This window comes from Sus scrofa, chromosome 2 (genome assembly GCF_000003025.6).
Source record: "Sus scrofa isolate TJ Tabasco breed Duroc chromosome 2, Sscrofa11.1, whole genome shotgun sequence".
Classification (NCBI taxonomy): domain Eukaryota; kingdom Metazoa; phylum Chordata; class Mammalia; order Artiodactyla; family Suidae; genus Sus; species Sus scrofa.
In genome coordinates this window covers 48,622,667-48,649,350 of record NC_010444.4, presented here as the reverse complement: position 1 = coordinate 48,649,350, position 26,684 = coordinate 48,622,667, and the positions used below count along the sequence as shown (strand labels likewise).

Sequence of the window (26,684 nt, the reverse complement as noted above, 5' to 3'; positions counted from 1 at the left end):
TGTAACCTATAGAATACTGCATACATGATAGTGTGTGACTTCTGATGCTAGGTCACAAAAGATATTGCATTTTCTACTTTGTTCTCTTTTAGATCTGGGGAAAGCACTCAAGCAGCACTTTTCTACCCTATATCCTCTCACTAATTCCAAACCTATAAACTGAGTCAGACTCTAGCAAGCACTAGGGGACCAATTACAAAGTAAATCTTGGAAGAGAAGGATTACCTATAAAAAGAATGGCAAGACTTTGTTAAACTGCATTAGCAAAAAGCTGGGAAATATGTGTAGGAATAGATCCTGAAGGTTCAAAACCAAAGAAGGCAGAGTTTATTGATATGAGGACACTCATCAAGTATTTTAGAGTCAAAATACCAGTCTGGGTATCCAGGAGTGGCTCTAGTTATGCCAAGGTTGGTTAATTAAAAACTAGACTTGCCTGGTGACTGAAACTAAAGAAAATTGGGTTGCCATAAATTTCTTGCAAGCTCTAAAGTTTTGTGAAGAAAGTCACATTGAAGAGGGTTGTTCTTTGTATTGGATCATCTCCCTATACCCCCAAAAGAGCTTAGAGCATACACACTGTCTTCACCCAAAGCATGAAGAAATATTTTTGTGAGAACAGCACTAGCATCCCTGAACACTGCTGTAATTAATGGCTGTCCTCTGAGGATAAAGATTTCATTTGTTGCCATGGAAATGGGCTCTCTAATTTCAGTGGTGGTGAGAGATCCTGAGATGGCAGAGATCAGGTAGCAGAACATAACCACCATAGACACGGTGGGTACACGTACCAATACAAAGTAGTATCAGAGTGATAACTGAAAGGCTTGACCTACAGCGATCTTGGTGGTAAAGAACTGATCATAGAATTTCCAAGAAAAATATTTATGTAATTGCAAAACTCTAGGTTGGGAAAACAGAGGCCTGACTAGAGACGCTTTATCTATTTATTTAGTTAGTCTTTATATCTTTTCTAGGGCCACTTCCCTCGGCATATGGAGGCTCCCAGGGTAGGGGTCAAATCAGAGCTGTAGCCGCCAGCCTACACCAGAGCCATAGCCATAGCAACGCGGGATCTGGGATCCGAGCCACGTCTGCGACCTACACCACAGGTCACGGCAACACCAGATCCTTAACCCACTGAGCAAGGCCAGGGACCGAACCCGCAACCTCATGGTTCCTAGTCGGATTCGTTAACCACTGCGCCACGACGGGAACTCCTAGAGACGCTTTAAGAGTAATAGCACTCACCTACTTCCTAGTCCTGGGAAATTCACAGACTCAGAGGCCCTTGAATGCAGAGTACCTATTTACCTCTGAGAAAAGACCTTGTTATAACATCAAAAGCATGATGTGTAAATCTTTCTCTCAGTCTTTCCCCAAAGGCACATACACCTATTTTTTGGGGTAAAATTGTGCACAAGGGTTGGGGAGGGGAGAGAGCCATCTTGACCTTTAAGGGATTATCGAACAGTGGTGTCAATCCCTCATGACCCAGAATACAATGCAACACAGGACTCAGCTGGTTTTACCATACATCCCTATCATCCAGTAGCAGCTGGTCTTTAGAACACTTCAGTGGTCTTTTGCAGACTCAGTTCTAGTGACAGCAGGGAAAGGAACAACTTGCAAAGTTAGGTTGTTGTTCTCTAGCAGGGATTAGCAAATTATAGTCTGAAGGCCAAAAGTGGCATACATCCCATTATTGCACAGCCTTTAAGAATGGCTTTTATGCTTTTTAAGGGTTGTAAACAAAAATCAAATAATATGTGACAGGTCCCATATATGGCCCTTAAAGCTAAAGCCTGGAATATTTATAACCTGGTTCTTTATGGAAAGAAGTTTGCCAACTCTTGTCCTACAGCATTGTATGTTGTGAACTAGCAACCAAGAGAGTGCTATTTCGCTCTCGTCTGTAATACACAATATTCCTGGTGAACCCAAGACTGAGATAAGACAACTCCTACTATTAATACTTAGTGATCCGCTCATAAAATGTCTTGCTTTCTAGTCCCAGGACTTTGCGCTTTGCCCATTTAAAAGTCCAAGGGAAGAATGTTCTCCCCAGAAAGCCCAATAACGCTTCCATTTAATTGCAAGTTTATACTAGCAGTTAATTATTTTGGTCTCTTCTTGACATTGGAATAATAGGAGTTTACAGCATAGGCTGGGATGATTTATGCTGATTGCTGCAATATAATGGGAGCAAGGATGAGAATGTCTTGAACCCAGGGATGCTTTGGGTCACTTCCTAGTATTGCCATATATGGTGGTGAAAGTCAATAGGAGACTATAGCAATCCAATTCAAACAGAACCACCAAGGACTCATTTCTCAGGAATGAAGGTCACCACATCATATGAGAATTTCAACCAGCTGTGTATGCTGGCAAAATGAATATAGAAAAGATGGCGATGGATGTGGTAAATAGAACCCCAAGACTGGTGGTAGAAATGAGAATGTAGTAGCATTTGTATACATCTACATGTTAATCATTTCCACTGATTTACTTCCCTGCCTAGTTTATATAAGATTTATTTACAGTTTAATGGTATTGTGCTAATATTAATTTATTAATTTTTATAATTATATAATGATTATATAAGATGGTAACATTACAGAAAGCTAGGTGAAGGGCACTTGTACCATTTTTTTTCAAGTTTTCTGTAGCCTGAATTTATTTCAAAGTAAAAAAGTTAGGGAGTTTCTGTCATAGCACAGTGGAAACGAATCTGACTAAGAACCATGAGGTTGCGGGTTCGATCCCTGGCCTTACTCAGTGGGTTAATGATCTGGTGTCGCTGTGAGCTCTAGTGTAGGTTGAAGACATGGCTCGGATCTGGCACTGCTGTGGCTGTGGTGTAGGCTGGCAACTGTAGCTCTGATTCCACCCCTAGTCTGGGAGCCTCCATATGCCTTGGATGCGGCCCTAAAATGTAAAAAAAAAAAAAAAGTTAAATAAAGCATAAGTATCATGAAAATATGGAATATAAAATTTAGAAATATATACAATAAAAAGTGATAAAATTTCAGATGCAACTTGGCAATAAAAAAATAAGATGCATTTACATGTTCGATTTTTTTTTTTTAAGATGAATGACAAAGCATTTCTTCTAAACTACACTAGTCTTAACAGGAATTTTTCTTTATTATTTTTCTCAGGTTTTGCTGCCCTACAATTCTGTTGTCTCTTCTTTGGAACTATGAGATACTGAAATCTCTGTATTTATCTTTCATGTTTCTTAAATCACCTCCCCCCCATGGCTCTTTTTTTTTTTAATAATTCTTCAGCTTATTTTTTCAGTTTTGCTCTTCATTAAAGTCCATTTACCATTTAGATCATCTTTTAATTTTTTAACAATCTTTTTTTTAATCTCTCTCTTTTTAGGCATATGGAAAATCAGAGGGCAGATGGGATCAGATTTACAGAGCAAGAGTCAGACCAAAATTCAAAGAAAAAATTACAGACCAAAATTCCAAGTCTGTTTATAAACCCAGGCCATGTTTTTGTTTTTGTTTTTGTTTTTTTAACAACTCTGTGCCTTGGTCACCTGGCAAGCTCAGTTTCATGCTTTAAGATTCAAAAATTTTTTTTCTCTTTGAATCATACTTCTTTAACCACAGTTCTACTCTGAACTTACAGAGCTCCTTGTATATACCTTTATTGTTATTTGCAAATGTCTATGTCTTCTCCCACAACTCTCTGAATAAATTAACAATCGAAAGATACACTCTCCAAAGGTCTATTAGTAACCCTAATATGTCCACCAGATTATTTTCCTTAAGATGGTTTTGCTGAGAGGTAACTAGGTTTTTTAAATAATGAAAATTCTTATATCACTCAAATTTGGAGTTTATGGTACCACAGACCAAGAATGAAAAAAGATTTAAACTTGTCCTAGCTGTGACAAAAATGATTAGGATGAACAATCCTAGGAAGAACTATTAGGATGGAGATGATTTTTTCTATCCTAGAGAATAGATTTTTTTTTTTTTTTTTGGCCATGTCTGTGGCTTGCAGAAGTTCCTGGGTCAGGGATCAAATCCATACCACAGCAGCAACCCAAGCCACAGCAGCAACACCAGATCCTTAACCTGCTGAGCCACCACAGAACTCTTGAGAGCTAACAGATTTTTAACACTTTAGAAATATTCATTTCTAGACAAGTTTATGTGCCAACCCTTTATTATTTGTATCTATTCATTGGGAGAGAGTAACATTTGGAAATGCTGTTGGCTTTGTGGTCAAGCAATGGGATTTGTAATCTCAGATTTGCTACTTTGTGAAGCTAGATGAGCAAATTGAACACTTTGAGCCTGCAGAAGGCAGCCTTTTAAAATGGCTTAAGCTACAAGGAAGGACCTACTGTATAGTACAGGAAACTCTACTCAGTATTCTATAATAACCTATATAGGAAAATAAGCTGAAAAGGGATATATGTATAATTAAATTATTTTGCTATACATGTGAAACTAACATGACATTGTAAACCAACTATACTCCAATATATAATAAAAATTAATAAAAAACAAAAAAATGTCCCAAGGTGATCTCCACTTCTTGGTATTCATGCCTTTGTGCAATACTCTCGCCTCTTAAATGTGGGCTGTATCTAGTAATCTGTTCTTTTTTAAAAAAAAATAATCAACAGAAATTTATTTCTCACAGCACTGGGGGATGGGAAATCAAGATCAAGGGGGTCAACAGATTTGGTGGCTGGTAAAAGTCTGCATCCTGGTTCACTAGCAATCCGCCTTTTTTTTTTGGTCTTTTGAGGGCCACACCCACATCCTATAGAAGTTCCCAGGCCAGGGGTGGAATCAGAGCAGCTGAGCCACCAGCCTATGCCACTGCCACAGCAATGCTAGGTCCCATCTGAGTCTGAGACCTACACTACAGCTCACAGCAAAGACAGATCTTTAACCCAGATTAAATGAGGCCAGGGATTGAACCTGAATCCTCATGGATGCTAGTCCGGTTCTTGCCACTGAGCTACAGTGGGAACTCCCACGATTTGCTTTTAATAAAAGACTGCAAGAAAAGTGATGGAATAACACTTTCAAAAATAGGTTATCAAAGTTTGTGACACAGAATTCCCTCATGGCCTACGGTGAAGGATCCAGTGTTGTCACTGCTGTGGCTTGGGTCGGTGTTGTGATGTGGGTTTGATCCCTGGCCCCACAACTCTGGCACATCTTGGGCACAGACCAAAGAAAAAAAAGTTTGTGACTGCTGTGTTACTGGCACTCTCTCACTTGCTCACTTGGATGATGCCAGCTGGCATGTTGTAAGCAGCCCTATAGAGAAGTCCACGTGTCAAGGGGCTGAGGGCAGCCTCACACTCGGTCCAACAGCCAGTGAAGACTGAATCCTGCCAACAGAAATGAGCTTGGAAGTGGCTCTTTCCCCAGTGGAGCCTTGAAACAACTGTAGCCCTGGCCAATAACTTCACTGCAGCTGAAGCAGAGTCAGAAGCTAAACTGTGACTGGATTCCTGGCCTATAGAAACTGAGGAAATGAGGATTTTTTAAAAAAGGCATTAAATTGATTTGTTATTCAACAAGGAATAATGATGGCATACCTCACAGAGTTATCATAATTAAATTAAAAAATGAATATAAAACATCTGGGATTCAATATATGACATATCTATACATCTATATATCTAAAGGTAACTATTATAAACTCAAGACCAATGCTATAGAATTGTATAGTGATTTTACATACATATCTTTGACTTTCAGAGTAGTGCTGTGAGTAAAACTGTGGTATAATAAGAAATATATGTGGGTTAGTCCTGGATTTCTGGCACAGAGCCATCTAAAGAATACATTTGGAATTTCTGAGTGATGAGTGTCTTCGGTTTTTCATTAGGCACTCCTTTTGAGCACACCTGAGTTTATGCTAATGAGGTGACTAAGGGTGGGGCCCCTAGAAAACCTAGGGGAGGGGCTGGGTACCAGAAAGTGATTGGAGGGTTGGAATTATCAAACACACCCACTGACCTCTGGGAAGGGGAGGGCTACAGATTAAGCTTTATACTCTTGAACCATAGGAGTTGAGCTTTGGAGATGGTGAGCGTGTGGATATGTGGGAAGAATGGTGTGTCCAGGAGAGAGCATGGAAACTCCACACTCCCTCCTTCATACCTATAACAGATCAGTAAATGCAAGTAAAAGTTTCTCTGAGTTCTGTCAGCCACTCTAGCAAGTTAATCAAACCTGAAGAGGGGTCATGGGAACTTTTGATTTAACTTTTACTTGCTATTGGTGTCTGAAGGTGGGGTGGTGAGGGGTCTTGTTGACTGAGCCCTTACCCTGTGGGATCTGACACTATCTCCAGGTAGAGTGTCAGCCTAATGAAAACGAAGACACTCATCACTCAGGAAATTCCAAAAGTGAATTAAGTTGTAGGACACCTCAGTCAGTGTCTGCTGAGAATTGGAAAACTGCTTGGTAGTGTTGTAAAAAACACATTTAGAAAAACAGAGACTAAAATATATTCCTTTTTCTCGGAGAAAGAAACTAAGGGTCAAGAGAATTTAAGTGACTTGTCCAAGATTCTACAATTAGAAAGTGTCAGAGCTGAGATTCAAACCAAGCCTCTCCCCATCATTACAATGTTGACATTCAACACTTCAATGAACTATTAGGTGTCGGACATTATTCTAGGATCTGAGAATACCGAGGTGGATAAGAAAGTCAAGGTCTCTACCCCTATGGAGCTTACATTCCCTTTTATACAATTGGAAATGTTGGAAATGAAAATTTAAATATTTCATTATTTAAATATTTCCTATGTTTACTCCATAGTGTTTTTAGTATTTTATGACTTGGAAATGCAACACTTACTTTATCATCAACTCTGTCCTGATTTGAGTAAATTTCACTAGCAGTGATGTAATACAAAGCAGAGGCATGTATTTTGGTTGTTTTTTGCTTTTTAGGGCCACACCAGCATCATATGGAAGTTCCCAGGATAGGGGTCAAACTGGAGCCACGGCTCCCAGCCTATGCCTCAGCCACATCAACATAGGAACCAAGCTATGTCTGCGACCTACACCACAGCTCATGGTAACATTGGACCCCTGTCCCACTGAGGAAGGTCAGGAATGGAACCTGCATCCTCAAGGATCCTAGTTGGATTTGTTTCTGCTGTGCCACAATAAGAACTCCAAGAGGGGAGTTCCCGTCGTGGCGCAGTGGTTAACGAATCCGACTAGGAACCATGAGGTTGCGGGTTCGGTCCCTGCCCTTGCTCAGTGGGTTAACGATCCGGCGTTGCCGTGAGCTGTGGTGTAGGTTGCAGACGCGGCTCGGATCCCGCGTTGCTGTGGCTCTGGCGTAGGCTGGTGGCTACAGCTCCGATTCAACCCTTAGCCTGGGAACCTCCATATGCCGCGGGAGCGGCCCAAGAAATAGCAACAACAACAACAACAACAAAAAAAAAGACAAAAGACAAAAAAGAACTCCAAGAGGTATGATGGTGTTTCAGTATTTGACTGGCTAAATACTAGAAAAATACTCCATACACACGCCAAGCTATTATTCCTTGATTTTCATAATATAGTTTGCTTTGTTTCATAAGTTCTATTCATTTTTCATGTTATGCCATAAAGTTTAATTGATGAAAGTCTGCTTTTTCCCTTGAGTAGAAAACAAAGCAAAAATAACATAGGTGCAGTCTATTGGTGCTGGATTTATTTGATGCTTGCAGGAACACTGTGAGGCTCTCCTAAATGGTAGTCAATATACTGTGAAATCAATAAGACTCAGAACTTCAAGCCCATAACAGACTAGACCTGTATATTATATCGGACTGGACACTGAAGCCTTGAGAGTAGCTTTTTTTCTAGAACAAGTGCAGTTTGACTGTCAGAAAGAAAATTGTTTCCAAAGCCTTCCTGAAAAAGGATGTTGGCTTAATTCCTGATGACAGCTGTCTGGTCGATTCATGGTGGCTTTGATAGGCCATATGTATATTTAAAAGCTGGGATAGGTATGTGAAAAGTGAATTGCTGTTAAGGCAGATGTTTTCTAGAGTGATTCTCATTGCTGCCTCTTGAAATAGGTGCTTGGTTGAGAAAAAAAAATGCTGTATGAATGTTGTTGAGTGATTCTAGGAGCCTTTTAAGGACTCCAGAAGCATTTTAGGCTTGACAATATGCCATGACTTTTTAATCTATAAGAAGTAATAAGAGATGATATCTAACCTTTTCATTTATACATGTAGGACAGTAAAAATAACAATTTTCATTTTAAAGGCCCTTCTCTAAACCCGAAGTACTTTATAAGTGCTAGGCATTTAATTCTTCCATAACCATAACATGGTTATATAATCTACTTCAGAATTAATTGCCTAAGACTTATGAAGTGCTCTGGAAATGGATATCCAGAGTGATTTTTAAAATACTGCTTTAGTAGCATGGATAAAAGCCTTGGACTAAAATCTTATTCTGTAATTCCAAGCCAATTTCTGGTGTTGTATAATTCAGACCAGAGTTCTCTTTAGATGTTTTGGGCAAAGAGGTAGGGCTACTTCTTTATATGAAGTCTTAAAATAATTAAAAATTAAGTTAAAAAACACTTCCAACAGTGAAATTTCTAAGGATGAGACCTTTTGCTTTTCCCTTTTCTATCCTTCAAGAATTCTGGGATCCTCTTCCTTGAGGGACAGGGGAAAGGGTGGAAGGAGTTATAGCACCAAAAAGGACATGATGGTTGCAGCCACCTTGAAGAGTTATTAGATGAGGCTTGGAGACTCAACATGTATCCCTTCACTCAATAAAAACACAATGAAAGCCAAATCTGGGCACCTTCATACCTTTGTATCATAAGGCTTTCATTAGTATACTATATTTCTTTATGAGAAAAAAAAATCAAAAGATAATCACCATTAAATTGTACATGCTCTCCAGTTTAAATAATTGTCAAGTTTGCTCCACAAAACAGTGCCATAAAATGTCTACTTGCATGGTGCTATATGAAGAGAGGCTCAACATATGTTCCTTGCTTTTATGAATGGAAATGGAGAATCTTTCAATTAACATGTACATTTTCCAAAGTGAGGTATCTAAGGTTGGAGGCCTCCTCAGAAATAATATGAAGGTCCCAGCATCATCCAAACTTTGAGGTTTTCATCATCCAAACTTGGATATTATGTCTGTACTAATGGGTTTACAATACCCTAGTTAGAAATGTAAATTGGTGCAATCACTATGGAAAACAGTATGGAGTTTCCTTAGAAAACTAAAAATAGAACTACCATGTGATTCAGCAATCCCGATCCTGTGCATCTATCTAAAGAAAACCATAATTTGAAAAGTTACATGCAACTCCAATGTTCACGCAGTGCTACTTACAACAGCCAAGACATGAAAGCAACCTAAATGTCCATTGACAGAAAAATGGATAAAGAAGATGTGGTACATATATACAATGGAATATTATTCAACCATAAAAAGAATGAAATATGCCATTTCCAGCAACATGGGTGAACCTTGTCATACTAAGTGAAGTTAGTGAGACAGTGAAAGACAAACATATGGTATCACTTATAAGTGTAATCTAAAAAAGGATAGAGTTCCTGTCGTGGCTCAGTGGTTAACAAATCTGACTAGGAACAAGGAGGTTGCAGGTTTGATCCCTGGCTCGCTCAGGGGGTTAAGGATCCGGTGTTGCCATGAGCTGTGGTGTAGGTCACAGACATGGCTTGGATCCCGAGCTGCTGTGGCCCTGGCATAGGCTGGCAGCTACAGCACTGATTAGACCCCTAGCCTGGGAACCTCCATATGCCATGGGTACGGCCCTAGAAAAGACAAAAAGACAAAAAGACAAAAAAAAAAAAAAAAAGGATACAAATGAACTTATTTGCAGGATAGAAACAAACTGAAAGACTTTGAAAAACTTGGTTACCGTTAAGGGACAGGTGGAGGGGCAGGAGGGATGGACTAGTTGTTTGGGATTGGTACACACACACTGAGATACACAGGGACCTGCTATATAGCACAGAGAACTGTACCCAATATTCTGTGATAATGTGGGAAAATAACCTGAAATGTGTGTACATGTATAGCTGAACCACTTTGTTGTACAACAGAAAATATCACAACGTTGTAACTCAACTGTAATAAAACTTTAAAAAATGAAAAAAAATACCCTAGTTAGGGAGTTCCCTTGTGGCGGTGCAGGTTAAGGATCCAGCATGGTCACTGCAGTGGCTTGGGTTGCTGCTGTTGTGCAGTTTGACCCCTGGCCTGGGAAATTTTTTTTTTCTTTTGTCTTTGCCTTTTCTAGGGCCACTCCTGTGGCATATGGAGTTACCAGGCTAGGGGTCCAATCGGAGCTGTAGCCACTGGCCTAAGCCAGAGCCACAGCAGCACCAGATTCAAGCCTCATCTGTGACCTACATCACAGCTCATGGCAACGCTGGATCCTTAACCCACTGAGCAAGGCAAGGGATCGAACCCGCAACCTCATGGTTCCTAGTTGGATTTGTTAACCACTGAGCCATGACGGGAACTCCTGGCCTGGGAATTTTTATATGACACAGGTACAGCCAGAAAAAAACAAAACAAATCAAAACAAAAAGCAGGCCCAATTACAGCCCTCAATGCCCTTACACATTTACAAACATGAAGGCAATAAACTAACCCCCATCCTCTCTCCCCTTTGAGAACCACAATGCCTTCCCATTATACTTGAAATAAAATCCAAACTCCTTATATTGGCATATTGGCCTCTAATACCCTACATAGTTATTGATTTCTTCCTATCTTTGGACACTTTTTACCACACGCATGGTGCTTTTTATTCTAGATGTTTAATCTTTTTCTTTTTATGTTTTTTAGGGCTGCACTCAAGGCATATAGAAGTTCCCAGGCTAGAGGTCGAATCAGGGCCACAGCAACACCAGATCCAAGCTGCAGCTGTGGCAATACTGGATCCTTAACCAATGAGCAAGGCTAGAGGTCGAACCTGCATCCTCATGGATACTAGTCGGGCTCTTAACCTGCTGAGCCACAAGGGGAGCTCCCCAGATGTCTAATCTTCCTATTCCTCAAACATATCATACTCTTTCTGTATCAGAGTGTTTGCACTTGCCTTCTCTCCATCTTGATTATTCCTTCCTCAATCTTCATCTGGCTCCTTCTTATCAGTCAGGTACTGGCTCAAATGTCACTTTCTAGAAGAGATCATCTCAGATTAACTCAGCAAATATTCTTCTTCATTAACCTGTTTCATTTACTTAAGAGCATGTCTTTCCCTCTAGAATGTAAATCCTTTGAGAGTAATGACACTTTTTACTCCCTTTGGTTTCTTAGTGTTGCTGTGGATTTAGTCTAAATTTGATATTTCTTTCAGCATGTCTATGGACGTTTAGGAAGGTAAGAGTCAAATGTAGGCATCTGGATCATCACCTTAAATCTGCAGCCCCAGCTTGTTTGGGGAAGAGTTTATTTTGCTCCAAGGTACTTGTCAACAAAGTCTTGAAAACTGTGAGGTAACAATTTTGCCTTATCAACACACAAATCTTCTGAGAAGTTAAAACAATCCCATAGAGAACTTGTTTACAACTTTGACAGAAAGCAACTTTTAAGATAGAGGACTACTCAAATTATTTCTGGCTGATCATTTCCCCTACAAATCATATGATTTATTAAACCTTAAAAAACTTTTAAAATCCCATCACATTTATCAGGGCCTTCAACAAATTAAGGGACAAATAAACTGATGATTTGTTTTCAAGGTTAATTTCTAATTGGAATTTTATACCCAATTTATAACTTGGCCAGCATAAGCTATTAAGTAAAATCCATTTATTACCAAGTTGTCCCACGAAGAGAAATGATGTTTGATAATATCTAATAACGTCAATATATGTGCTGATTTAAGTTTCTGGTCTATAAAATATTACCAGTTGCAGAGTTTTGAATGATACCACTATGGTAGATGTCAGAATAATCAGAGATCAGACTGTTTTGTTGGGGATGGCACTCGTCATTGCAGCTAAGTTTACAATACATTCTATTATTTATTGCTTTCCCTTTAGACCACTGTATTAAGATTTTGCCTATGGTAATAGAAAACCCCATGTAAATGGTCTTCAACAATAAATGGTTTTATTGGCCTAGGTAACCAGAATAAATAAATAAATAAGTAAGTAAAAAGGCAGGAAAGTGATCAAGTGTGGTTCAGTCAGGGTTCTGGTTTAATTGCTAATTTTTTGGCTGTACCCTTCTCTATGTGTGGGTTTTTTTTTTTTTTTTTTTTTTTGCTATTTCTTGGGCCGCTCCTGCAGCATATGGAGGTTCCCAGGCTAGGGGTTGAATCGGAGCTGCAGCCACCGACCTACGCCAGAGCCACAGCAACGCTGGATCCAAGCTGCATCTTCAACCTACACCACAGCTCACGGCAACGCCAGATCGTTAACCCACTGAGCAAGGGCAGGGACCGAACCCGCAACTTTGTGGTTCCTAATCGGGTTCATTAACCACTGCGCCACAATAGGAACTCCTCTATGTGCTGGTTTTATCCCCATGCTGGGAGCTACAGTTGGAGCAATTCTAGGCCTCCCAAGTACAAGGATATCTATCTCTTCCTCAAGAGTGAGGAAACGTCTTTGTCAAAGCCCTATAGCCTTGCTTTTCACTTGCCTGTACTGGGTCACATGCTGTTCCTGGGCCAATTCCTGTCGCCAGAGTAATGCTATGCCTTAATCAGCTTATAGCTAGGTTCCTTCAAGGGCAATGGCATTACACTCACTAGTGTTTTTCAAAATTAAAATATTTCGGATTACACTGCACATATGAAGGATTAGAACTGTTTAATTAAACTCTGGTGCTGATACATATCTATACCTATATTATATTGTAAAATCTGTTTCCTATAGTAAATTGGGGTAAAAAAAAATTTGAAAGCTACTATCTTAGACAAAAGAGGTCCACTCCCAAGGCTGAAGTGGAGTCAGCTTTTTCTCAAGTATATGGATCATGCAGGGGAAAAGTGGATACTTGAAAGAAAATCAGGGCACAATTTGGGAGAGGAAAACAGATGCTGGAGTTTAGTAAACAATTTCTACTGCAACTTGTCTGATGCTTGAGTTATTCTTTAATATGTACTAGATTCCAATATAGTCAAAACCAAACATATTTTAATTTTTCCAATATTTTCTAAATTTCAAAGTACATCTCCCTTACAAAAAAGCACTTCACTCCTTCCATCTAGTAACTATTCACAATGGGGCAATTTATACATTTTATCATTTGGTTGTTGGAGAGAATTAGTAAAAAAGACTTAATTTTTAAAAAGCTTGGCTTCCAAGGAAAAAAACAGCATATTTCAAATAACTAAGCATATCTTAACATTACCCTGATCTTTATTTAGGTTAAAATTTTTATCTTTTTTGACAAGAACATTAGAGCTCATTCCAGCTCAAACTTTTTCATTTGGTTAAGTAAAGAAACTAAGGCCATGAGAAGAGGATGAATTTATCTTAGGCAGTTAATTAGTTGCAGAACACAAGTCTCTGGATGGCAACTTCAGAATTCTTTCCATTGTACTAATTAACAGTGTAGTTATACCAACTTTCAAAAATGTAAAAAATGTAAAAAATGTAAATAATAGCATGCATAAGTTCCAGAGGCACCTAGACCTACATAGCTGATGGATTCTTCTAAGAGTTGTAAGTGAATTATATTTTGGAGAGTAAAATTGCATTTTTAAGGAAAAAGGGAGCTTATTAAAGAAATGCTGCTCTGGGGAGTCAAAAAGATATCTGTACTCTCATGTTCACAGGAGCATTATTCACAGTAGCCAAAAGATGGATACAACCCAAATGTCCATTGATAAGCTGTATGGGAAAATAAAATGTACACACACACACAGACAATGCTATTTAGCCTTAAAAAGAAAGGAAATTGACACATGCTACAACATGGATGAACCCAGAAGACATTATATGCTGAGTGAAGTAAGCCAGACTTATACTGTATGAATTCCACTATGAGGTCCTTAAAGTAGCCAAATTCATACAATAAGAATGATGAGCACCAGGGACCAGGGGAGGGGAATGTGGGTTAGTGTATAATGGGGACAGTTTTAGCATATTAGAAGACAAAAACGTTCCGGAGATGGATGAATGGATGATGCTGACTGGCGCACAACATTGTAAACGTCCTTGATGCTTATGAACTGTATACTTAAAAAGTGGTTACAATGGTGAATGTTGTGTTACGTATATTTTCCTATGATTAAAACCAAAATCTTTGTACAGAAAAAAAAAATGCTGCTTTTGAAGTCTTTGAAAGGAAAAGAATCGTTACTACTTCATCTATTTAAGTGAGGTCAAGGATTTTAAAGCTAATTTTCATAATGTTATAGTATGAATTGTATTTTACCTCAATACTTCATTTTTTAAGCTAGGGAATTCAATTCAGTGAGCACTTATAGTATGATCAGAAATTCACTAAATTCTATGAATGACCAAAAAAAAAGTCCTAGTTGCAAGATTACAATTTGTGTGTTTATGTATGGATGGTAAGTGGGCAAGACTGACATAGGAAACAATCTTCATCAAGAAATCAAGGCCATTTCAATAACAATTGACCCTTGAACACGGGGATCTGGGGTGCCAACCCTCCCTAAAATTGAAAATCTGCATGTAACTTAAGAGTCAGCTCTCCCCGTCTGAAGATTTAACCAACCACGGATCGTGTAAGTAACATACAATTTACCACTGAAAAAAAGCTGGATATAAGTGGACCGATACAGTTCAAACCTCTGTTGTTAAATGTCAACTGTGCTTGAAATATAGGGATTAACAGTGGGAAAGTCCATATGACCCTGCCCATTAACTGTACCTCAATAAAACCAAAAATCCAAAGTGATGAAGATTCCCAACAATATCATCTAACCACAGATCCAATCATCCTAATCATACTACATTCACCAGTAAGTAAGCTTTCTAACTTGAGTAAGTTGGATTTAGGTTCCTCTAAGTTATGACTGAGAGCCTTGAATAATACAAGAAACATATGCAGTTGATATTTAAGGAGAATGTGGATCCAATTAAATTAATTTCAGAAAGAGGCCAAGAAGAAAAGTGGGAAAGGCTTTTGGGTTGGACACATCATGGAACTGTGTTTCATGCATAGGCAGGAGGCAGAGCTGTCATTGGAAGTTGACATATTATTTAGCCCCCAAATATCTCTTGCATTATTAAGTAGAATGCCCCCAATTTTTTTCCTGTAGTTGTTTTCTGTCGTGTGAAGGGGTTTTGTCAGGCTTTTCCTCTGGTTCCAGATAGAGCCTCTGGTATCTGGAGTCTTAGGGAGTATTGGCAGAAGGGTAACCAAAGGGCTTAGGAGGTATAAAAGAAAGATATTCTGACAGTGCCTGAGCCTTGCTTTGTTTGCTTTGGTTTTATTTAAGGAGGCTGATTCTGAAGGGTAGGTAGAGTTTAAATATAAAGAATTTTCTCTTTGGGAATTTAGTCATGATAACTACCATAGGTTAGGGTAATTAATACACAAGCTGCTGTCTAGAACTACACTTGCCCATCATCCAGTAGGTATGAGACCCACCTTTAGGTGCCAAAAGTCTATTCCCACTAGCCATGTTACCTCTACATTTGTCCTGATAGGTTTTAGAACAAGTAAACAGCTGACACCAAGGACAAAACTGGGTGGTGCTGGCATTAAAGAGATGTAAGGGCAGTTAGCAGGGTTCCAGTCAACAGACTTGGGTTAGATTTTAGGGCAGTTAGCAGGGTTCCAGTCAACAGACTTGGGTTTAAATGCAGAAAAGCAGACTCTCAGAGGTGGTTAGGGGTAAAGAATTAGAAAGCAAAAGAGGTCTTATATCTCAAGAGTCTGACATTCCGGACAGATGACCTAAGCAGAGGCTCTGGCTCAACAATCACGTAGGGAGTCTGGTTATCAAACTTGAAGAATTGGTCAGATGTAAACATTAAGGAACTGAACATACTTTCCAAAATAGCGCACATTTAATTCTGGGATTAGATGACAAAAAGTACTGTATGCATGTGCAATTATGATGAATCTTTCTGGAGAATTAATTTTAACCGATTAACAATTTAATCCCTATTTTACATATTTTTATTTTAAGACAAGCAGTCATTGGGTTTCCTTGGGTGCAGCCAATTAAGGATCTGGCAGTCAATGAAGCAGTCCGGGTTGCTGCCATGGCACAGGTTTGATCCCTGGCCCAGGAAATTCTACATGCCGAGGGTTCAGCCAAAAACATATATAAATAAAACAAGCAGACATACTTTGATGTTGACGGCTATTGTGGATGAATTCTGAGAAGAAAACACAGTGGATTTCAAAGAAATGTCTACATTTTTGTGGGGAGTTTAGCTATACTGCCAAGTCACTGTCTGATGCCTTGAGAAGTTTGAAAGGCAATGATGGTAAAAACTACTGTCATAAAAGGCTTTTTTTTTTTTTTTTTTTTTTTTTTAGGGCCACCTGTGGCATATGGAAGTTCCCAGGCTAGGGGTTCTATCAGAGCTGCAGCTGCTAGCCTTCTCCACAGCCACGCTGCATTTGCGATCTATGCTGCATCTTGCATGCAACGCTGGATCCTTAACCCACTGAGAAAGGCCAGGAATGGAACCCACATCCTCATGAATACTAGTCAGGTTCTTTACCTGCTCGGCCACAAGAGGAACTCCAAAAAAGGCTCGTTTAAACTAAGTTCTGCTACTTATTGTGTGATCTTGGGCAAATTAAAGAATTGCCTAATCCCATAGTATTGTTCTAAGAATTACTGACAACATATAAGCATCTAGTAGGGTTAAGTGACAGATAAACAGGTGCTTAATAATGTGACAAAGAAAAACTGGGCTAAAGATATTTAATCTTGCTGCCTTGGATTAGCTCAAGTCCTTTAGCATGGAGAGCTGTTCAGTCTCCACAGAGAATAAAAATTCAAGACTGGGGAGTTCCCTTTGTGGTTCAGCAGAAACGAACCCAACTAGTATCCATGAGGACTTGGGTTTGATCCCTGGCCCCACTCAGTGAGTTAAAGGATCTGGCCTTGGTATGAGCTGTGGCATAGGTCACAGATGCAGCTCAGATCCTGTGTTGCTGTAGCTGTAGCTGTGATTCAACCCCCAGCCCGGGGAAATTCTGTATGCTGAGGGTGTGGCCCTAAACCTCCCCCCACCCCCCGCCACCGCCCTGCACCCCCAAAAAAACCCCACCTCAGACTGGAAGTGTGAGTGTGGGGTGAAGTTTAGGTAGAACATGGCTGGATATAGCAAGGAGCTAATACAAGCCACTTACCCATTCCTGACCACCCATTGTTCATTTTCTTTACTCACTTCACCTTAATAATCATTCAAAAAAGGTGTAAGTACAATTTTACAAATGAGATAACTGACATTCAAGGAAGACTAAAGTTGCCCAAAGTCGAGTAGCCAGTTAGGTAGTGGAGCAGGTACCAGAACCTAGTCATTCTACTCCATTCTGCCATTAGGATTGAGGTACTCCTCTGCAAATGGGAGGCAGGTTTGAATAAGTGAAATTATTTATTTTTTGGTTAAATTTTATTTAAATAATGGCTATCTATAGTGGCTCTTGACTACAGGAATAACATGAAAAATATTTAAACCTGTTTTGGTGACGTGACACGAGACGAGATTAGAGGCACTAAAGTCAGAAATTTTTCATAGCATTCTAAGTTGATGAGTTTCAAGTCAAAACACCTTCAGATACAGTAAAACCCCACTTAGACTACAGTATATGGGATTTGCAATAATCTATAATAGAAACTGAGAAACAAAGTCTGAAAATGTTCTTCATACTCCCTTCACCTCCCCCAGCAGTTCAGCTTGAATCAAAGCTTTGACATTCCGCAGTGAATTCTGCCTAAGGGCCACACTAAATTCCAGGTAATGGAATAAGTGAGCCAAAATCACAAAGCTTAGCATGCTATGCACACGCAAACATATAAATATAAGCTATCAAGCCGTATTCTGTTTTTCATTGGTTCGCCTTAACCAACATTTTTTTCCTTTATTTATCATCTACTTCAGTAAGATCTTCCGCCAGATAATGGAGACACATAGCTGGATAAGACAATATGAGGGCCCAGTCCTAGGAATTATGAGATCACGAGGCAATTCACAGTTGAGACATTAAAAAATAGGCTGAATATAAAGACACAGAGAATTTAAGTATCTTAGATAAGCCAAACGGTTGAAAGCCAATAGGAGTTTGTCAGGAAGCAATGGGAAAGAATGGTTTTTTTGAGACCCGAAAGCACCTAACAGTGTGATGTGTTAGGGCAAGAAGTTCTCTGTGATTGCAGGGCTAATAGTTGGTACAGCTAGAAGAATTGGTAATGAATGATTAGATCCTAACTTTTCAGGATGTCATGCCAAGATATTGGGACTTTATCTTGTGAGTCAGTATTTCCCACAGTCATGACCAGGGAACTCTGAAATTACAACATGAAGAAAAATACCAACATTAGTACACGTTTAAATTTTCGATTCTGGAGTTCCCGTCGTGGCTCAGTGGTTAATGAATCTGACAAGGAACATGAGGTTGTGGGTTCGATCCCTGGCCTTGCTCAGTGGGTTAAGGATCTGGCGTTGCCGTGAGCTGAGAGGTGTAGGTTGCAGACACGGCTTGGATCCCGTGTTGCTTGCTGTGGCTGTGGTATAGGCTGGTGGCTACAGCTCCGATTCGACCCCTAGCCTGGGAACCTCCATATGCCGAGGGAGTGGCCCTAGAAAAGACAAAAAAAAAAAAAAAAAAATCTATTCTTTAACTTTCTTAGAGTCAAGGAAGTATGAAAAATTTAATCATTTTATTTAAAATCCCAAAATACCAGTGGTGAAGTAAATCATTTTTATTCTCATCTTATATTTGGTTATCAAGACACATGCAAAACCTTCCAATTTTAATGAGAACAGTGTTTTTGTGTCTTTTTATCACATATCCGCTTAATATTAGGTGTAATGTTGCTAAGTCGGATCCGCATATGAGGAGCAGCATCAAGTCTTTTCCTGTATTTTGTTTTTGTTGCAGCATAATATGAAAACCCTGTTTCACAGAGGTGCATTGTAGCAAAAGGAAGAAGTACACGAACTGCACGCCTGGCAATGCCTGGGTACTCTTGAATTAGGCTACTCCAAAAGTCATTTAGTGAAAGTTCACTGAAATTTTGTTTTACTTGAGAATCAGATGTTAAATCAATCAGGCTCTCATAGTCCCGTGCTACCAATGAGGTTGGTTTAACAGTTACTGTAAATGGATTTCTAACCCAAGCATTACTGTCATTTGTTACAGGAAAATATTTTAACAGAGTAGAGCGCAAACCCCTTAGGTGCTGCACGATGGCACTGCAAATATCTTTATCAACTGTGGAATTGATTTCAGTCAAAAAGTCACTGAGTGTAGGAAAGCAATCAAAGTTTTCTTCTTCTACAGATGAGGCCCAAAATTCCAATTTTCTTAATAGTGAGGACATTTTATCAAATACTGTAAAAACTGTCACATTTTTTCCCTGCATTGACATATTAACCTCATTTAATTTAGTGAAAATATCTGCAAGATATGCAAGTCTTAGCAGCCAAGATGAATTTGTTAAACAGTCAGACAGTCGAAACGCAGAATCCATGAAAACCAAGAGTTCACGACGAAGCTCAAAAAGTCTTACAAGAACCTTACCTCGGGAAAGCCACCTCACTTCTGTATTTAGAAGAAGTGCTGTGTGCTGGGCACCCATCTCTTCACATAAAATTTTTAATAGTCTGGATTGATGCGGTCGAGCTTTGATATAATTGATGATTTGTACTGCCTGATCTAGCACATTTTTCAGAGATGTAGGCATTATTTTAACTGCTAGTGCATGTCTGTATAATAGGCAGTGACTACTGGTGCTTTCGGGAGCCACATATTTTATCAAGGTGACAGCCTCAGCAATTTTCCCGTCCATTGCCCTAGAAGCATCACTACAAACATCAACACATTTTTCCCATTCAATTTCATGTTTCTGCATAAAACTGTTGATGCAGTTGAAAATTTCTTCACCAGTGGCATTACTCTGCAAAGATTCACATAAGAGTAGGTCTTCCTCAATAGACTTATTAAACCTGTAACGAACAAACACAAGCAGCACAGCAAGTCCTGAAACATCAGCCGATTCATCTAGTTGCAGTGAAAACCCATCACAAATTTTCAGTCTACAAACAAGCTCTTCTTCAATGTCAGCAGCTAGATCTTTAATTCGACGTGCAACGGTACTGTTTGATAGTTGTACTGCATCTATTTTTTTACTATACTGTTCGTCAAACATCCGCATCACAACATCTTTTGCACAAGGCTTGATAAGCAACTCTCCAATAGTATGAGCCTCTCCACTCAGAGCTATATGGTAACTTACATTGTATGATGCTTCTGTAGCACTTTCATTGTCTGTGTTGACAATTTTAGGTGTTGGGGGTTTATTATTTTCAGGTGAATCAAGATGTTGCTTGAAAAAACTTATGTCTTTGTCTTTATATGCAGCATGTTTGGTTTCCAAATGTCTTCGAAGCTTACTAGGGGCCAAAGAGCTATTTGATAAAATTTTCTTACATAACACACACTGAGCATGAGGTGCATCTCTATTTCCAAAGTAAGTAAATCCAAAAGACAAGTAACTTTCATCGTATTTTCTTCTTTTTGGTTTCTTACTAAATGTTGTTATTTTGTTGGAATTGGACATAAATTTGACCCTAGAAAGCTCACCTTCTGAATTTTTAGAAACTGAAGGCTGCAACTGCTCATCTTCACTCTGTAATATTCCAACCTTTTGATCATTTGATTCAGACACAATTTGATAACAAAAAGATTCTACTTCTTGTTTAAGACTTCCTTGTTTCAGCAACAGATCCATAGGCAATGTATTTGTGGTACAAAACATGGTTAATTTAGAATAAACATTGAGTATCACAAATGTGTTGAAATTATAAGACAGGATACATAGAAGATGAGCGATCATCAAAGAGATGATATATAGAACACATTAGTTAATCTGTAAATGTTGCCTATGCATCAATGCGCAGATGGAACATCACACGTTCGTGTATCAGGTGATCTCTCATTCGACTTCCTGGTGCTTTCAGGTAGGCACACCTTTTCTTAAAGGTAGATTATCACATAAAAATAAAAGCTATAGAAATGAGTTTAGTAGTCTTAAACATATATTTTAAAATACGTTATAAAGAAAAAACTGTTAGCATTGATCTGTTTCTCACAACACTTATTAACTTAGATAATATTCTATAGAATAGTTTAGGAACAATTGGATTAAGAAATAATGAAGAGTTGATAAGAGTATTTTTAAGGAAGAAAATCTGAGGTCCCACGGCAGGGGTTGGCTAACTTTTCCTGTAAAGGACCATATGATAAATATTTTTTACTTTATGGGCCATATGGTCTCTATTGCAACTACTCAACTTTGTACATAGAGCATGGCAGCAGCCATAGACAATATGTTAAAGAATGAAGCAATTTGTTCCAACAAATTTCAATTTACAAAGAGGGAGCATGGAGCCATAATTTACCAACCCCTTTCATGGTACACAGTATCTTGGAATCTCTTTTAGCTTTCTGATGCCTACTGTCATTAGAGACATTCACTGTTGATACCATTACACATCTGAAGTCTCCTTTCAGAGCTAGCAACTATTCTGATGACCTATGTCAAAAACACACAAACAGATCAAAGTTTTGCAAAACAGAATTTGGTTTTATCCCAAATATCACATGCTAACACTGAAAAATAAACTGTAACTTAAAAGTTAGTTACTATTTCTCTAAACTTAAAATTACACAAATATTTATATTATGCAAAACAAGACTCATTCAAAGTAATATGTATATATATTTTACTGATTACTCTGCATCCATTATTCTTTAGGTGAAGGCTTAAGGACTTAAAAGAAAACATAAACTCTCATTTTAAAAGGTCTATTCCTCACAGAGTAGTTTTTAAAAAACATAATTAAATGGAAGGGTAATGCAAATCTTAGGGCCTCTAAAGAATACTAACTTTATAAGTTAAGGCAATAGACAAATCTATTATCCATGTACATAAATCTACTTTTTAGGTAAACTTTATAATTTGGCTACAAGGTAAGCTTTGGAATCACATGGCAGATCCTGAATCAAAACGGTTTTCCTAGTAACGGCTAGAGGATAAGATACCTGAATTGAGCAGCACTCCCTTCTGCAATCACTCTCTCCACCTTGGCAGCTTGAAATGCACTCTTCAAAAAAATAAATTTAAGGGACTGGGTAGAAGGGAAGTAACCAAGAGCCTAAAATGAGAAAAATTAAAATTAGATATTGCGAAAGCAGAACTACAAACCTCTAAGACGATAACTTTTATGATTTATTTTAGAGCCATGCAGTGCAAATGATTCTTCATCACAATGCAGATCTTGCACTGAGCTAGATGCCTAGCATAGTAAAAATGCTAATATTTTCATACTGTTTACAACCCTGGTAATTTGTTTTGAAGTGCTCCCCCATCAACTTCATAGAAAGACATTAAAAACTTTCACAAACTAAACCTAACTTTTTAAAGTACACATTCATGTTTCTAAAACTAAGCACTGAACGTAATCTAAAATGGAATTTATGTGTGGAAGCGTTACATGAACTCTGCCTTTTTGTTTAAACTACTCTTGTCTCAAAAACTAAGCTTCACAGATTACTAATGTTTATTGAGTGATTAGTTTACTATGTGCCAGTAACTTAAATCCTTTGTAGATTAACTCATTTAATTCTCAAAGCAAACCTGAGAGTCAAGAACTATTACTAAAAGCCCCCTTTAGGGAGAATAAATAGACACAGAGACATTAAGTCAGTTGCTAAGTTAATATATTTGTGAAGAACTAAGACCTGAACCCCAAAGTTCGACTGCAGAGCCCACGTGCCTAATCACTGCTTGGGTGTCCTTGAATACTCTTAATTTCCCAAGCACTAAAAAATCTGGTACCAAGAGTTGGACGGTGAAGAAAGAAATGAAATTAATGGATTACAACTGTCAGAAGGTCGAGGATCTAAAGCCCTACTTTTCCATTATTGGGAGCAAAAGAGCAGACTGTCTCTCCACAGTTCTGAATGGGATTGAGCAACAGAGAACTTCATGGGTGACCTAAAAGGTTAGGATCCCTCTTCCTTGCTGCCAGAGGACACGACACAGTGGGACGCTTTGTTTTGAGGAAGGGGGGGCCTCATCCCCACTTTTTTAGAGGTGCTTCCCCGAATCTCTCGAGGACAAAGACACTGGTCTCCCCAAAGTTTCTACTTGACTCCCTGAAAAGCGGAGTATGGGGGGGGGGCTCGTTTTTTGTCTCTTCCGATTAAAGTGACAGGTATTCACCCCCACCCTCAGTCGGTTTCGGCTTTGAACAATACCCTTGGGAGACGGAGGGCGGGTAGTCCATTCATAAAGCCTAGGCGGGAGGTGGGCACGGACACCCCGCTCTGCACCTCAATGATTTTTTTAAACGGTCACCTCGATGTGCAGCCCGGGACCAGCTATCCCTCGGCTCCTTGTCACTGGTGCGCGCTGCCCGCCACAGCTGGGGGCTGGCTTCCTGTCTTAGTCCACCCTCGCTCACGGAACTCCTCTCGCGTCCCCGGGCGGTCGCCTCAGCTAACACCCACAGGAAAACGTCTCAGCACCCGACACTATCTTTCTCCTTCATCTCCATCAGTGATGGAAAGAACGGTCTCGGCTGCGGCTGGGCTGCAGTGCAGCGCAGCGCCGCGGCCCCCAGCTGAGCCCGCGGCCGCCATTTTACGAAGCTCATGGCAGCGGCCATTTCAGAGCGCACCGCTCAGCCGCCGCGGCGGCCCTGGTCCTCACCTTCACAGAGGCCTGAACAGGGTCAAGAGCCAGTCGTCGCGGACTGGAAGGGGAAAGGGTAAGGGGAGAGGGAGGAGGAGGGAAAATGAAAAACAAAATAGAGGAAAGAAGGATTCGGGGGCCGGGTGATGCTCTCAGCTCTGGGATATCGCCTATGCCACCTCCATAGGGATCCGATTCGCGGCTGGCGCGGTCGCTTGTCTGAAGATAAATTTAGCACTCCGCGGGCACCCGAACTTACAGTCTCCACGAGCGACTCCGTAGCCGACCAATCAGCAGCGGAATTGCTCCTCGCCACCAATCCGCGCTGAGCAGAGGGGCGGGACCAAAGGAAAGGACCAAGCTCGGTTGAGGCGCGGCCTAGCAGTCGCCGCCGCGCTGGATTCGTGCGCTTGCAGTAGCTGAACAAATACCCGACGTGAAGCGATTGTTTTCAAACTTCCCCGGGCTCGAGGCAGTCTGGGCGCTCGTTACAATGCAGAGTAAAGAGCATTTGTGATGCTGTAGGGCTGGACTGGCCTCGAGAAATCTGCGTGCCCATAAGCACTGGGGCTCTGCCCTGGCGGCGTTGATTTGGGTGGATTCGCAAAGCCTCAACTGCTGGGGATTTCGCTCTTTGTTCCCTGAGCCGCACCCCGGGCCGAGGTTGCGCAACCGCCTCCTCTTTTTCTTGTTTTCCCACTGGAATCCAGGCAGAAAACGCCCTCTCCCTTCCCCGCCCCTCCCCGACGCTGGCGTGTCGGGGGCCCCTAGGGGGCCGAGCTGGGAGCTGAGCCAGAGGTTGCCGGGGCGCAGCTCTTGGGTGACCATAGGTGGGGTCGGGGAGCCGGGTGTAGGAATTTGTAGGGATAGCGGCATCTCCGCAGTGTCAGCGGGAAAGAGTCCGCTTGCTGTGTCTTTGCGCCCCCCGCAAGTGGCACCCTCGCGGGAGGAACGCATAGAGCTTTGGAATACTCTGCTTGCTACAGCGTTCGGATGCTTTAAGCCTAGTTTTCTACGCCCCTCCTCTGTATTTAAAAACAACGCAGCAGAAGGCCTCGGGCTCTGTAGTCCATTATTCCATTTTGTGTGAGATCCGTCGTGGCGACCTATAGTCTATTTTTCCAAACTGGCATCTTAAAATATGCACATTACTTGGAAGGATTTTGTTAAAGTACATTAAACAGTGGGTCCCATTGTTTGCAGTATTTTAGCTTTTGGAGGGCCCGTGGAAATAACCAAATGAAAATTGGATCATCGTTGCAGGCACTGTACCAATGACAGAAAATTCCCAACCTGTGGTCAAAAGCAAGGGCAGCGTTTGCTTTCTTAGATATGCTTCTTTGATATGCGAATAAATTTCTTAGGTTTTGAAAGAAGTCTAACCTTTTATAACAATTTGTCTGGAGGACTGAAATAGACAATTTCCTACGACTGAAAATGATGCCAACATTCAGCCCTAAATGTTTTAAAGTCAGTTCAACATCTTCAGATCTTTGCCCATGGTAGGCTATCATGTGTCTTATTATTTTAAAATTATTCCTGTTGAATCAGCTTCATTTGAGCTTTAACCACCAAGGGGGAAATCATTTTGGGGAGGGGGTGCAATTTTATTTGAAGAGCAAAGAATTTTGTAATTGTAGGAGTTTTCTAGAATCACAGTAGTAGTGGAATAATATTGCACATTTTTCATGTTTTATATTTCAGAAAAGCTTTTGCATGTATGCTCCCAATTTAATCTTCACACATCTGGTTTACATCTTCATGAGTTGGAAACATCCAAAACAGATGATAACAAATTCAACTGAAGTCAAGTCTAGGGTTTAACCTATGTCCTAAAATTTGAAGAATCTGATAATTAAGGGGTTGAAACATAAAGAACTTTTTATGTAATTACTTAGTCAATAAATTACTATAGAATGTTTGTTGCTGAAACAGGCAAGAAAATATATAGACAATGTAGAATTTGGACCAATAATGATAATAATTTATTGAATACACAGTTATCGGCAGCAGCTGTTTCTAGCTGCACATGTTTAAGTGTACTAGCTCCTTTACTCTTCACAAACCTATCAGATGACTATGCCTGTTTTACAGGTAAGGAAATTGAGCACAGATTGGTAAATAAATTGCCCAAGTTCCCACAGCTAATTAACGGCAGAGCCAAGATTAGGTGCAATGTGGTTGTGGGAACTACAAGCCATGTGTGTCTGGGTAGAGTGTGTACGTGCATAAAACAATTTCAAATAAGATTACGGTAATATATTGGGTAAAAGCAAGTAGAGCTTCACCATTAAAAAGAAACTCAATTAGTTACCTGGAGCTCAAGTAAAATCATCACTGGAAGTAGTAACAAGTATTTTGACTGATATCCCAAATTTGCAGCCTTAGTTGCTGAAAGAGGTCTGAGATGGCAATTCCGTTCACATTGGTTGGGAGGGTTAGTTTGCATTGCAGTTAAACTTGCCAGAAGCAGATGGTGAGAGAGGGAGCTCTGGAGTCAGTGTCCCACTCCCACCCTCTCTATACTCCTTCCTCCCTCAGATAGTAAATGCCCAGAAAGGGCAGGATTGCAGCTAAGGCAGACCCTGAATGAACTGACAGCTGGAGGCCATCTACTGATCACACCATCTGCCCCTGAACAGGGCAGCAAGTCCTTTCTTGAAGAAGGATCTGAGTGGCCTATCTCCATGCCTGCCACAATGTGTCACCTTTAATATGAAGATGGTAAATTAATACACTTCATTATTTCTGTAAAAGTTAATAATCACTATGGTGAGGTGTGCTTTGTGAACTTTTAAGATCTAT

General features: G+C 40.0%; 1 protein-coding gene across 7 annotated transcripts; it reads right to left on the bottom strand.

Annotated features, from left to right (window-relative positions):
• ZBED5 (zinc finger BED-type containing 5) lies at nt 18,821-25,049 on the bottom strand. 7 transcript variants are annotated; one of them, XM_003353948.3, is made up of 3 exons: nt 23,898-25,049; nt 22,226-22,338; nt 18,821-21,188 (listed from the first exon to the last, which is right to left on the bottom strand). In XM_003353948.3, exon 3 carries the CDS (start codon nt 21,015-21,017, stop codon nt 18,933-18,935), a length of 2,085 nt encoding a protein of 694 aa, XP_003353996.1. In that variant the 5' UTR covers nt 21,018-21,188; nt 22,226-22,338; nt 23,898-25,049; the 3' UTR covers nt 18,821-18,932. The 7 variants fall into 7 exon arrangements, with proteins under 7 accessions (XP_003353996.1, XP_020938981.1, XP_005661185.1 ...); XM_021083322.1 differs by having other exon boundaries at nt 24,139-25,049; XM_005661128.3 differs by having other exon boundaries at nt 18,821-21,156; nt 24,139-25,049.